Source organism: Mandrillus leucophaeus, unplaced genomic scaffold (assembly GCF_000951045.1).
Source record: "Mandrillus leucophaeus isolate KB7577 unplaced genomic scaffold, Mleu.le_1.0 Scaffold261, whole genome shotgun sequence".
Lineage (NCBI taxonomy): Eukaryota > Metazoa > Chordata > Mammalia > Primates > Cercopithecidae > Mandrillus > Mandrillus leucophaeus.
The window spans coordinates 3,222,329-3,236,055 of NW_012102710.1; the positions used below are offsets into that span (position 1 = coordinate 3,222,329).

At 39.9% G+C, this 13,727-nt stretch overlaps 1 protein-coding gene across 1 annotated transcript in view; it reads left to right on the forward strand.

The window, feature by feature from the left end:
- The window catches only part of BOD1L1 (biorientation of chromosomes in cell division 1-like 1), a 59,154-nt gene that overhangs the window by 645 nt on the left and 44,782 nt on the right, over nt 1-13,727 (forward strand). The window contains exons 2-5 of the mRNA XM_011984136.1: nt 1-96; nt 7,060-7,184; nt 12,215-12,405; nt 12,907-13,521. Coding sequence (XP_011839526.1) covers nt 1-96; nt 7,060-7,184; nt 12,215-12,405; nt 12,907-13,521 — 1,027 coding nt within the window. The remainder of the gene's footprint in view (nt 97-7,059; nt 7,185-12,214; nt 12,406-12,906; nt 13,522-13,727) is intronic.

Consider the following 13,727-nt stretch of genomic DNA (forward strand, 5'->3'; position numbering starts at 1 on the left):
GACCCGCAGCTCGTGGCCATGATCGTGAACCACCTCAAGAGCCAGGGGCTCTTCGACCAGTTCCGCAGAGACTGCCTGGCCGACGTGGACACCAAGGTTCGGAGCCGCCGGGTTTGGGGGTCTGCGAGGGAAGGGGAGGACCCAAGGGCGCGCTTCTTTTGCGGTGGCTTCCTCTTGGAGCTGCAGCTGTGTGCCACACGCTGTGTAAAGCACAGCGTGTTCATTCGTTAGCATGTCCATTGGTTCGTTTTACCGACTAGTGTTTTACCTACTACGTGCCAGTCACGGTTTCGGCGCAGTGATTACGCCGGTCTGGTGAGCAAGACTAAGGCATTGTTCTTACAGGAACTGGTTTGGAAATAGTAGCGCTAACAGTGGCTAGTTTTGTATTCATTCTCATATCTGATGATTTTACTTTGTATCGAAGTTATGTTTGCCTTCTTTCTTGAAGGTTTCTGGGCGGTAAGGGCCATGAACCTTTATCCTTTGGAGAAATCACAAAATGGTAATTGAATCAAGTTATGTGCAATATGCTTTGCTGGACATCGTGGGGGTGGGAGCGCCGAGATAAGGAGGCAAACCTGAGAAAGGACTTTAGTATGGTTTCTAGCAGTGACTACCTGATTTAGGTAACTTAGGCCATGTCACCATTCTAAGGTAAGAAGGGACAGGAAGGTAGGGTAGAGAGAACCGAGTCATGCAGTGGAGAAAAGATGCAGGAGAGGTGACAGCAGATACTGAAGTGGAGAAAGGACAGGAAAGAGCAGATTCAGGAGAGTAATGTAGAGAAGGGAAAGGTCAGCAGCGAGGTTCCCTGTCCAAAACGAGAGGCTGGAAAGGGGAATGGATTTTGTACCAAATGTCAGAGTGAAAGAGAAATTAGCAGGAACAAGTAAACTTAGCTGGATTGGCAAAGAATTAGCCAAAGACACCAGGAAAGGGCAGTCAGTGAGGTGGTGGGAAAACCACAGTAGAGTCTAGATTTCTGGAAGCAGAAAGCATGTTGGAAAATTAACTGGTTTGTAGGGGTTGCTTTTGTCTGCTTGTTAAATCTGGTTGGGTCCATTGGATAGGAGTTTTGATGAAATGTGGGTTTACTTTTTTTTTCTTTTTTCTTTTTTTTTTTTTTTTTTTTTTTTTTTTTTTTTTTTGAGACGGAGTCTCGTTCTGTGGCCAGACTGGAATGCAGTGGCGCGATCTCGGCTCACTGCAACCCCCGCCTCCCGCGTTCGAGCGACTCTCCTGTCTCAGCCTCCCAAGTAGCTGGGATTACAAGCGCGCGCCACCACGCCCCACTAATTTTTGTATTTTCAGTAGAAACGAGGTTTCACCATGTTGGCCAGGATGGTCTCCCATCTCCTGACCTCGTGATTCGCCCAATAGGCGTGAGCCACCGCGCCGGCCGAGGGTTTTCTCATAGTATGTTTAGTTGTTGTGAGGAGCCTTGTTTCTTTGAGAAATGCATGTGTACAACATCCGCAGATTCTTCTAAATCTTTCAGGTGAACTACACACAGTTCCACTATCTCTTCTGGGGAAACTCTCTTGAATATCCTGGTACATCTTTCTTTATAAGGACTCATACTGGGCCCACTATGTAAAATGTGGTTTTTCAGAATATTGGAGGTTTTGCACCACAGAGAATTCAATTCACTTGGGAGTGTTCATCTATTTAGGAAGTATGGTTTTTTTACTTTTGTCTTCAGGAATATGCACTGCTACCTTTTAGAAATAATGCCTATTGCCTTTATTATTTTTGTTATTTAGTGGGAAAAGGTTAGACATGGCCAGGTAAATGTTACCAAATAAAGGTAGTTATTCGTATTCAACAAATAGAATTTTTACTTTGCTGTTCTCGGAAACCCATGAATCTGTGTGTTATCATTATGTATACAAATTAAAAATTGTAATGTACTGCTGCAATGTCTAAGGCTCAACTTTTTTATTATCCTATTCCCACAAAATGTTATTGGTATGTGTCTATAATATCCCTGCCAGATCCTTCAAAGTAAAGGATTAAAACCGTTTTTGGAGGGAAGGAGGGAAGCACAGTAGCTCTGATCATCTAATGAAAGTTAGGACCTTCTCTCGAGAAAAATGCAAAAATAACACATTAAAACGCTGTTTTTCTGCTTGAAAATGGTCAGCTATAGACAATTTCATGAGAATCAATCTAATAATGTATACAGTTTCAGGGATCTCAGGAACCATGGAATAAGAACCCATTTTAATGTTCTTAGCCTCTTTTTTGAGGTCAAGAAATGAATGATATTGTTACAACAAAGCTCTTCCATTCCCAGACACGGTACTTGTTTATATGAACAAGTTTTCTCAGGGCACATGACTATAACAATTAGAAATAGGAATAGAATTGATGATCAACCCTGCTTCTAGTAATAAGACATATTCAGCCACAGATGTAGGAACTTTAAAAAGCGGTGGCTAACGCCTGTAATCCCAACACTTTGGGAGGCTGAGGCGGGCAGATCATTTGAGGTCAGGAGTTCAAGGCCAGCCTGACCAAAATGGTGAAACCCCATCTCTACTAAAAATACAAAAAAAAAATTAGCCATGTGTGGTGGCGGGCACCTATAATCCCAGCTACTCGGGAGGCTGAGGCAGGAGAATTGCTTGAAGCCAGGAGACAGAGGTTGCAGTGAGCCAAGATTGCGCCACTGCACTCCAGCCTGGGAGACAGAGCAAGACTTGGTCTAAAAAAAGCAATTTTTTAAAAAGCAACAATTTTTCAATACAATTACAAATACTATTTAATAATTATGAAAATTTCTAATATTTATGTTGCTTTGAGAAATTAGAACTGAAATGACACCCTCCTAGACAAAAAAGAACACTCGGTTATGGTTGAAGTTGTCGCTCAGACACTAGCTTAAACTTTCCCACAAAATCTCTCTCTCTCTCCCCGCTTGCCACCAACATCTGTACCTGCTCCTGGTTATGTTACAGGTTATGTTCTGGTGCTTCCTTCCCCCCATGACTCTCTCCTTCTCTTCCACTCCCTTAATTAGCAATTAGTAGATTTTAATTTGATTTAAAAGATTTTTTCTCGTTGAATACCATTTTATACTTCATTTTCTTATTTGGAAAAAAAAAGTTATTCCCCCCCTGCTTCCCAAAAAGCCAAAGTTTTTCTCATCAGAACATAACATTCATATCAATGTGATGAGTGGGCTAAAGTAGAAGATTCCCTATTCATGCAAAGAACCATCACTTTAATGGAATCCTTGAGTTTCATCTGCCACTTGAACCTCAAAGACTGACCTGCTTTCTGTCAAAAAGTCTTAACTTGTAGCATATAGAGTTATAGTGGATTATGTCATTCACATACATATTTAAGAATCAAGACATTTGTTACCTGCCAGGTGCTATCTAAGAGCAAAACTATCGTCCAGTTTAGTGTTTAAACCAGGATGAGAAGTACCAAAGTCTGCTGCTACACTGGAAGACCATAGAACCCCCCTCCTAACTGTCCAGGGTCATTGATAGTCCTTAACCAGGAGAGAGATCTGACTGTAGCAGACCAAATCAACCCTTCCCACCCAAAGAAATGGTACCACGGGCAACCCTAAGCTCCAACTACTGCGAAGACAACTCCACTATAGACTACCAGTTTCCAGATCTCTGGAGCAAGCTTAGTGGTTACAAAGCCATTCTGTCTCCTTTGCACTGATTAGCATCTGGAGAGTGTGAGGAGGCATGATCAAGAGGCCCTTCAGGGAGTTCACCAACCAGGTAAATATGACACCTCTTTTTTCAAGTAACAAAGTCTGATTTTTTTGGACATTTTCTTAGTTATAAATGGCCCCTGGTCAATTTATTCACCCAACAAACATTCATTCAACAACTCTTATGTACCAGTCATTTTTTTAGGTGCCAGGGATACAGCAGTGAACCAAACATCCCTCTGTTATGGAGCTTACATCCTAGTGGAAAACAAAATAGACAACAAATAATGTATGATAGATCTATGGAAAAAAGCAAGATGAGGATAGATGGGCTTACTGTTTTATTTTGAGTAAGCTGTTCAGGGTAGGTTTCAATGCGATGATACCTGAGCCATCTGTGAAGGAATTGAAGGGGCAATGCAGCTGTCTGGGGCTTTAGCATTCCAAGAAGAAAGCATAGCAAGTATAGAAGACCTGAGACCCACTAAGGGGAAAGTGACAAGAGGTGAGGTAGGTATGCCTTCACAGATCTGGCAGGTCTTGGGAGCCATCAGAAGAGTTTGGCTTTTACTCGAGCTCAGAACCCATTAGCAGGTTTTGAGCAAAAGAAGGACATGATCTGACTTCCATTTCAGATGGGTTGGCCATGTGTAATGGCTTCCCCTTTCATGCTAAGTTGTGATTTGAATGGGTCAGTGAATTACATGGTTACCCTATTTTTAGACTTACTTTGCTGTAGGTAAGGATAGAAGCATGAGGGCAGTTATTATAATTCAGATAGGAGATGAGAATGCCTTGGAACAGAATGGGGTCAGTATAGTTAGTGGGAAGTGGTCAGATTCTGGGAGTATTTTCATGCTAATGTTGAGAGAATTTGCTCATGGTTTGCAAGTGAAGTAGAAGACAAAGGGGGGACTCAAGGATAACTCCAAGGCTTTTCACCAAAGCACTGGAAAAGGAAGAAAGGGTATAAATATTTGTAATTGTGTGTGTGTGTATATGTACATGTGGGTACATATATGTTCGTAGGAGAATACTTCTCAATGAATACTTAATATTTCTCTAGTCACTCAACTTTTTGCTTAAAGGAGAACTTGAAAACAAGGAAAATTACATGTTGAGTAGTTCAAATTTGAACTTGTTACAGGAAGACTAGACTAGAATGCCAAATGCATTGTGATGTTAGAGCCTAATGAATATGTGTTAGATTTGACAATACTGGAAAGAAGAATTAGGCTTTAGAATCATTGGGGAGAAAGAATTAGTTAAGAATTAGTTTTAGGGCTGGGTATGGTGGCTGACATCTGTAATCCCAGCACTTTGGGAGGTCAAGGCAGATGGATCACTTCAGGTTAGGAGTTTGAGGCCAACGTGGCCAATATAGCAAGACCTTGTCTCTACTAAAAATACAAAAATTAGCCAGGTGCGGTGGCACATGCCTGTAGTCCCAGCTAATCGGGAGCCGGAGGCACTAGAATCACTCAACCCGGAAGGTGGAGGTTCCAGTGAGCCGAGATCACACCACTGCACTCCAGCATGGGCAACTGAGCAAGATTCTGCCAAAAAAAAAATTAATTTTAGTTCATATTGATTTTGGATAAATGGACAGGCAGGTGGGAAATGATCATGAAACTACCTTGTAGGATAGGAAATAAGTATCAGCAAAGGCCTGAAAATTGGAACTGATGTAAGGGCATCAGAGGGATAAAATCTTTATCATTCTGCGTTAGAGATGGTTACCCATTCAGCTAATGGACTGTATTTTAATTGCTCATTTGCCAAGCAGTGTGATACGCTACATGAAAACAAAGAGTAAGAGAGGTAGAGGAGGAGGCTTACACTTCAATGGAGGATAAATATGCCTTGCTCCCGAAAATACAATGTAGTACAAGAATTGCTCGAATGGTAAAATGTATAGAAAACAGTAGGAGCGTGGATGAAGAGCCCATAAGTGTCAAGATGATTTCACAGATTAGGGTGAGCTCTGGAAGGTGAGAAATTTGTCAGATGGACAACCAGAGGGAATGGTAGTTGCAGGATGGTAGGTGCAGAGATGAGAGTTTATCACTGGAGTATAAACTTTGAAGCTAAAAGGAGGCAAATGGCAGAAGGTGAGGCTGTACAGTGCTTGCTTAGTATCAGTCAGGAACACTCAAACTCATCCCCATTGAAAGCTATATAGAAGAAAGGTAGAAAGAACATCAGTAGTGGGGGACAGCCTCTAGAAATGGAGTGCAGTCCTGAGTGTGTGGTCACATATTCCTTCCAGGCAGTGCCCCTTCAAGTAGAGATGATATAATATGTGTTCCCCTCTATGCTCGCCTCAGGGAGCACATCAAGGGTTCTTCTCGGACTCAGCACTGTCGACATTTGGGACTGGGTAGTTCTTTTCCTGTCAGGGGATTGTCCTGTGCATTGTAGGAGATTCAGTAGCATCCTTACCCTTGACCCACTAGATGCCGATAGCACTCTCATCAGTTGTAACAACCTAAAATGTCTCCAGACATTGCCAAGTGTCCCTTGGGGGATGGGACTGAAATCCTTCTTGGTAGAGAACCATTGCCTTACCTCACATTTAATGCCTAGTTCAAGTAGTTGCCCCTCAGTAATTTCTCTTGGGTCTACGCCATTAGCTGGTTTCTGCCACCCCAGTACAGACTGTCCTCACTGTAGTTATTGCATGCTTTCCTAAAAGTATTTTGTGTCTGTTTACTCTTGCGCTGTAGGATGATTAACCATCAAAAAGCTTAGCTGTTTTATCACTCTGCCCATATGTGCAGTGGGCTCCCATTCTCTACCCCATAATTCCAAACTTCTTGTACAAGTACCCAAAGCCTTTTAGCACCTGGCCCCAACCTCTCTGTCTTAACCTCATTTCTCTGCTTTTTGTATTCTCTTCTGTAGCCAAATTGGACCACCGATTTGGGGGCTCACTAAATGCTCCTGGCCTCCAGTTCTCTCATCCACTTGCTCTTTGTTTACATTGACTGTATGAGCAAAGCCAGCCATTCCCATTCCCAGCTACCTTGTGCAATTGATTTTTCCAGCTCAAATGGCACATTTTTAATGAAGGCATGCTTCCTCAGATCTTCTCCCTTTTTTACTCCAAATCATCTAATAATAACACTTGTTTGTGTCTTATTTTCCAGTCCTCTGTCTATAAATAAGAGGTGTATCCTTCTTCTTTATATTCCTCATATCTCCAAACACCTTGTCTTACACAAAATCAGTAGTATTTGAATGAGTATAAGTTATCTTGAAGCAGAATTGTCAGAAACTGTGAAACTTTGTTGTCCCATGGTAAAAATAATTTTCTGAGAGGTGAATATTGATACTGTATAACATTGAAGATTTAACCTTCGTTTTTTTCTCTCTAGCCTGCCTATCAGAATCTGAGACAGCGTGTTGACAACTTTGTTGCAAATCACTTGGCAACTCACACATGGAGTCCCCATCTCAATAAGAACCAGCTAAGAAACAACATTAGACAACAAGTCCTCAAGTAAGTGTCAGAAATAAGAGTTCCGGCAAGTTTTAAAATGTCCTAACCTACTTTGCCTGAAAGCGGAGAAATTACATACAAGTTTGTTCACCTAATGATGTTGACAATTTTACTTGATTTGGTGTGGCTATTTCCTGTGATGTAGCATATTTTGGATTTGGATCTAATCACTTCACATTTTCTTATACATTTTAACAGTCTGATTGTTCCTGTAGACCTTTGGAAATATTTGAAAGAAGGAAATAACAATATGACTTTCTAAAAAATCTAGATGTAATATTAACAGATGATATACACAGTTGCCTTCACAACTATTTTCTTGACCCTAAGAGAGCAAGCAGGCTTTATTATTCTTATTTTACAAATAAAGACATTAAAGATTACTGAAATTAAAATATTTTCTCTTGATTTGAGGCCATGTCTTCTTTTAATACAGTGCCCCCATCTTTTGCATTTGACTATGACTTTTAACTGCTACTTATGGATGATATAGCTCCCCACCTCCCCTCAAAGTGTTGGACCTGTCAGAGCCATTCTGAGTGAACATAAGGTAATGAGAATTAGAAGAACTCGAATATTTGGAGCATCCTTAGAAAACTAGATTTACAGTCTTCTACTTTTTTTTTTTTTTAAACGAAACAAAACAAAAAAGGGTCTCATTCTGTTCCCCAGGCTGGAATGCGGTGGCGTGATGATAGCTTATTTCTGCCTCAGTCTCCTGGGCTCAAGCAGACCTCTCAACGTCATCATCCTGAGCACCTGCCACCATGCCCAGCTTCTCGTTGTATTTTTTTGTAGAGACGGTGTCTCATTATGTTGCCCAGACTGGTCTCCAACTCAGGCTCAAGGGATCTTCTCTCCTTGGCTTCTAAAAGTGCTGGGATTCCAGGCATGGGCCACCTCGCCTGGCCACTACTTGTTCTTGAATGTAAATATTTGCAAAGACAAGAAAGCCTTCTACCCCTGCTGTACCCCTCAAAAAAAGGGTGACTAAGTTATTTAGAGAGCATCCAGTCTCCCTGACTTGACAAGTATTTATGTTCAAGTACATCTTTGAGAATGAAGTGTAGCTTTTAAACAGTTCAACCAATCTGTTTTATACCTGCCACCTGTTAATTTCCTTTTGTCCCATAGGAACCTCTGGAAAGCCTATCTAGTCTGATAGTTTCAACTAACAGGAAGTCCCACAAATCAAAATTCACAACCTGACTAAAAGACAAACCTATTTAGCCACAGGTAATACTAGAAACCAGGAGCCTAGGGGCTCAGACAGTGTCTCCTTGTGCATAAGAGAAGAGGGAAATTCACAATAGCTTTTTTGTCTACATTTTAAAGGATGTCAGAGGAACCTGTAAGAGTCTAGGTGAGATCAAAAGATGCCATTAGAAGGCTACATAATAATACCTGGTAAGAAAAGGTCAAAGCTGTTTCTAGAAAAAGTAGAAACAAAAGAGATCTGTTGGGTGACAGGCCTGCTGCCTGTGTTTCCACAAAGGCCTTCAAAGAGAACAGTGACCAAAATAACTTAGAACTGGGGGATAAGGGAGTGGAGGTAGGGTAGAGCACCCCTTCACACACACTTATACAGAGCTCTACTGATTACTTTCATTCAGTGATTTGCATAGCCACCTCCCTGTTCACAAATGATCGCATTGCTTTAAAAGCATATTTTTTGGGAGTCTGGCATTCTTTTTTTTCATATATTGACACTCAGATTGAAGGCAAACTTCTTAGAATTGCGTTTACTTTTATAGCGTACAAAATCTATAAGGTAAGGGAGCAGTCATTCTGTTCTTTTATTTAAGTGACCTAAGTCTTACACATGTGAAAATTAAGTGACATGCGCATCCGTGTGAAGAGACCACCAAACAGGCTTTATGTGAGCAATAAAGCTTTTTAATCACCTGGGTGCAGGCAGGCTGAGTCCGAAAAGGGAGTCAGCGAAGGGAGATAAGGGTGTGGCCATTTTATAGGATTTGGGTAGGCAAAGGGGGGTTGTTCTCTGGCGGGCAGGAGTGGAGGTTACAAGGTGCTCAGTGGGGGAGCTTTTTGAGCCAGATTGAGCCAGGAAAAGGACTTTCACAAGGTAATGTCATCGCTTAAGGCAAAGACTGGCCATTTTCACTTCTTTTGTGGTGGACTGTCATCAGTTAAGGCGGGGCAGGGCATTTGCACTTCTTTTGTGATTCTTCAGTTACTTCAGGCCATATGGGTGTATACGTGCAAGTCACGGGGGATACAATGGCTTGACTTGGGCTCCGAGGCCTGACATTAAGCACTTAAAATTACTGCTGTACCAGTAAGACATTGTGATCACAAAATCATGTTTGGTGTGAGGTAAGGAGTTCTTGTGGCTGTGTCAGTGATTAAATGCTGGAGCAATTTGCCTATGAGTAATGAGGAATCTCTTTTTCTGGAGCCATTTTGAAAGAGGGAAGACAGCTGCCTTCTCTTGGATAATTTAGGCGTTGCTTTTCCTGGGACATTTGTAAATTTTCTTCTAGCTGTATTTATTTTTTTAAATGAACTATTTTCATTTAATATCCATTAGTAACATTTTATGATACTGATAATAACATTTTAAAGCTTCCTTAAAAATGTTATTTAGTTGTGTTCAATCTGAAGGTATAGGGGTGGACTAGCCCCTGTAAATAAATATAATTTCAAACAGTTTTTCGTACGTATGCTTTGAGACATACTCACTTGACTCCATTAGGTTGAGCTATCTGCACTTGCCATTTTTGTAAGACAAAAATGGTCTAATATCAGCAATTTCAGATGGTTCAACTTAATAGCTGATCTGCTGACTCAGTAGGAGGGAAAATTTTATTCTACTTAAGCTTTTATTTGTACAACAGAATCTGAAAATCCTAGATAACTGAATAATGATCTTAGCTAAACATAATTTGAAAAGAAGACAAGGAAGTAACTTGAACCAGAAAACTGCCAGCTGTTGGCATTTTGACTTTGCCCTTGACCGAGGGCTGTAGCTTCTCCCCACTTGGGTGAGGCAGTTATGGCCGCTACGTGCAGTATGATCATTAGTGCTGGACTCCATTTTTCTATAAGATACCAGAGCTGACCTCTGTGTGAGAAAGGACTAAAGTAGAAGTGTTTTGTTTGTTTGCAGGACAAGAGGCTAGAACATAGGCAGACAGAAAGAGACTGAAGCAAAAATTTGGGAGTGGACTGTTTTAATTTTTTTTTTTTGTACTTTTTTTTCTTTTTCTTTTTCTTTTTGAGACAGAGTCTCGCTCTGTTGCCAGGGTGGAGTGCAGTGGTGCCATCTCGACTCACTGCAATCTCTGCCTTCTGGGTTCCAGCGATTCTCCTGCCTCAGCCTCCCAAGTAGCTGGGATTGCAGGCACAGTCAGCTAATTTTTGTATTTTTAGTAGAGATGGGGTTTCACCATGTTGGCCAGAATGGGTCTGGATCTCCTGACCTTGTGATCTGCCCACCTTGGCCTCCCAGAGTGCTGGGATTACAGGCATGAGCCACCATGCCCGGCCCTTTTTGTACCTTTTTACTTGTACCCTAAAACCTTTTTTAAGATTGCTTTTTCTTATTTCTTTTCTACCTACTACATTTTACATACACCTCTAAGATGTAACAATGTTTGCAAGATTTGCATTTTTTTTTAATCTTAGAACTTTAAAAAGCAGGTAACCTACTTTGTGCCGAATTGGCTCAATTTTTCTCTATGGCCCACATAAGTAGAATTATAGTTTCACAAGGCGACAAGGTGCCTCCAGAAATGAAAAACTAATCCATCCTGCACTCCAGATGGAACTGCACTCAAAAATAGCATTTGTAAAGTGTAAGGAAAGATGGCTCCTCATCCATTCCATAGAGAGAAATTGAGGCTTAGAAGCTAGAAATGACTAGCACTTTGATCTTCCAGCCCTATCCCGGGTACCTTGACTTGTCCACTTCTTTTTTAGGAAGAAAATATTTAAGTGTGTTTCTTAAAATAAATTCATGTTCTCTTATTTTACTGAGATGCCTTTGTGCAGAAGCACATTTCATAGATAGTTGTCCTCATCTCTCTTTTGTCTCTTGTATATGATATTTCTTTAATTCCATGTACCTTTCTTCCCCTTCTCTTCTGTAGAAATCAAGACTTGGCTCAAATGTCTTCTCCTTTATGAAGCACTCCTAAATTATCTTGGACATATCTAATAATTTCTTATTCCTCTAATAAGCAAATAATTTCTTATTCCTCTCTTTTCCTATAGTACATGATGTGTACTAGTGCCTGTCATCTCATGTCTTAATTGTGTATACATCTCCATCCAGAACAGGGACCAGGTCAGTTTGTAGCTGTCAGTGGCCAGCATAGTACCTGTTATATAGAAGACACTTATAATTGTTGAATGAATGAATCATCCAGTTTTTATAGCAGGAAGATAATAGAAAGCCAGAAGTCTTGTTTCTCCAAATATTTTCTCTAAAGTTTTCCTTCTTTTATTTTGTAATTTGATGAAATTATATTTTGTGTGTGTGTTGTTTGTTGTTTTTCTGGGGACTCTAATGCTTATAAAAAGCTTACATTTTTTTCTGTTAAAAAAAAAGTTATGGAGACCATAGGTTTGTTTTATCCCCAGAACTCAGCTTTTTAATGAGCTTATTCCTATATGCCATGAGCAGAGCAGGGGTGAGATAAGCATCACTTCTATACTGGACCCTAGGTAGTGTACTGTGTCTAGTTCTAAGGGTGTTTTGTTTTGTCTGTTTCAGTATTTGCACTAGTGAAACAGTAGTAGAAAAGTTTACAGACTTTTATAGTATGGTATATCTAAAGCTAGTATAGCATGAAACTTAGTTTCCATTGTCTATCTATATCCAAGAAAATGGATTGGGACAATTTAAGTTAGATGGATGGATGGATGGATGGATGGATGGATGGATGGATAGATAGATGATAGATAGATAGATAGATAGATGGATAGATAGATAGAGTGTTATTTTAAAATAATTAATGCAAATAATATATTATTTTTTCACGTTTCCATAATTTATCTTGTTTCAGATCAGGAATGTTGGAGTCTGGTATTGACCGAATTATTTCTCAGGTTGTGGATCCAAAGATCAACCACACATTCAGACCTCAGGTGGAGAAAGCTGTGCATGAGTTTTTGGCCACGCTGAATCACAAAGAGGAAGCGAGTGGCAACACAGCTCCCGATGATGAGAAACCAGACTCTTCCCTTATTACACAAGGTGCTTTGCTTTTACTCTTGGTCAGTTCCGTTGTTTTTCTTCTTGAACTGAATATCAAGTTAGGGAGACTTGGCTCTTTAACACATTTTTTAATTTGGCTATTCCAGTGAAATTGTACTTACTTTAAATATCTCCTAAGTTCCTCAATTGTCATAACATTTCATTTTTTAGATTAATAAAAATAATAAGCATATTATTAATGGGGTGTGTGAGTATGATAATAGAAGGAATAACTAAAATAATTAGAGAATATAGTCTTTTTCTAGGAGGTAGACAATTCCTCAGATTTGCATGGTGCTCTTCCTAAGATAATATATTAGAGAGAGAGATAATTCAGAATATGGTATATACTAGTACTGGTACCTGAAAGTCTGAAAGAATATACAGATGGTCTGCACAGCATATGCATCGTATAAAGATGACAGTGGTATGTGGTATTGATTTAGCAGAGGTATCTTCCTTCTGATTAAATGTATTCTAAAACTTCTCTTTTTCTTTAAGGTGTTCCTGCTCCTGGGCCCAGTGCTAATGTAGCCAATGATGCCATGTCGATACTGGAAACCATCACTTCTCTTAACCAAGAAGCCAGTGCTGCTAGGGCTTCAACAGAAACATCAAATGCCAAGACCAGTGAGAGGGCATCAAAAAAACTTCCATCTCAGCCAACCACTGATACTGGTACTGACAAAGAAAGAACGTCAGAGGACATGGCTGATAAAGAAAAATCTACAGCTGACTCTGGAGGTGAAGGACTGGAAACAGCCCCAAAGTCTGAAGAATTTAGCGACCTTCCCTGTCCAGTTGAAGAAATTAAAAATTACACAAAAGAGCATAATAATTTAATTGTGCTAAATAAGGATGTTCAACAGGAAAGCAGTGAGCAAAAAAATAAATCAACAGACAAAGGTGAAAAGAAACCAGACAGCAATGAGAAAGGAGAAAGAAAGAAAGAAAAGAAGGAAAAAACTGAAAAGAAATTTGATCACTCAAAAAAGAATGAAGATACACAGAAAGTTAAAGATGAAAAACAAGCAAAAGAAAAAGAAGTAGAGAGTTTAAAACTTCCTTCAGACAAGAACAGTAATAAAGCTAAAACTGTTGAAGGGACAAAAGAAGGTATATAAAAACTTGCAAACATCTACAAAGTTTAAAGAACAGTATTTTGGGATCAGGAAAGTATCAAATTTGCCTTCATATTTTAATAAGTTTAATACTTTTGGAAACTTAAATCCCCTTTGCTTAAGAAAAAAACAAATATTTGTATTTTTGTATACTAATATATCTGTTCACAGAGTAAATTAACAGAAATTATGAATTTATAA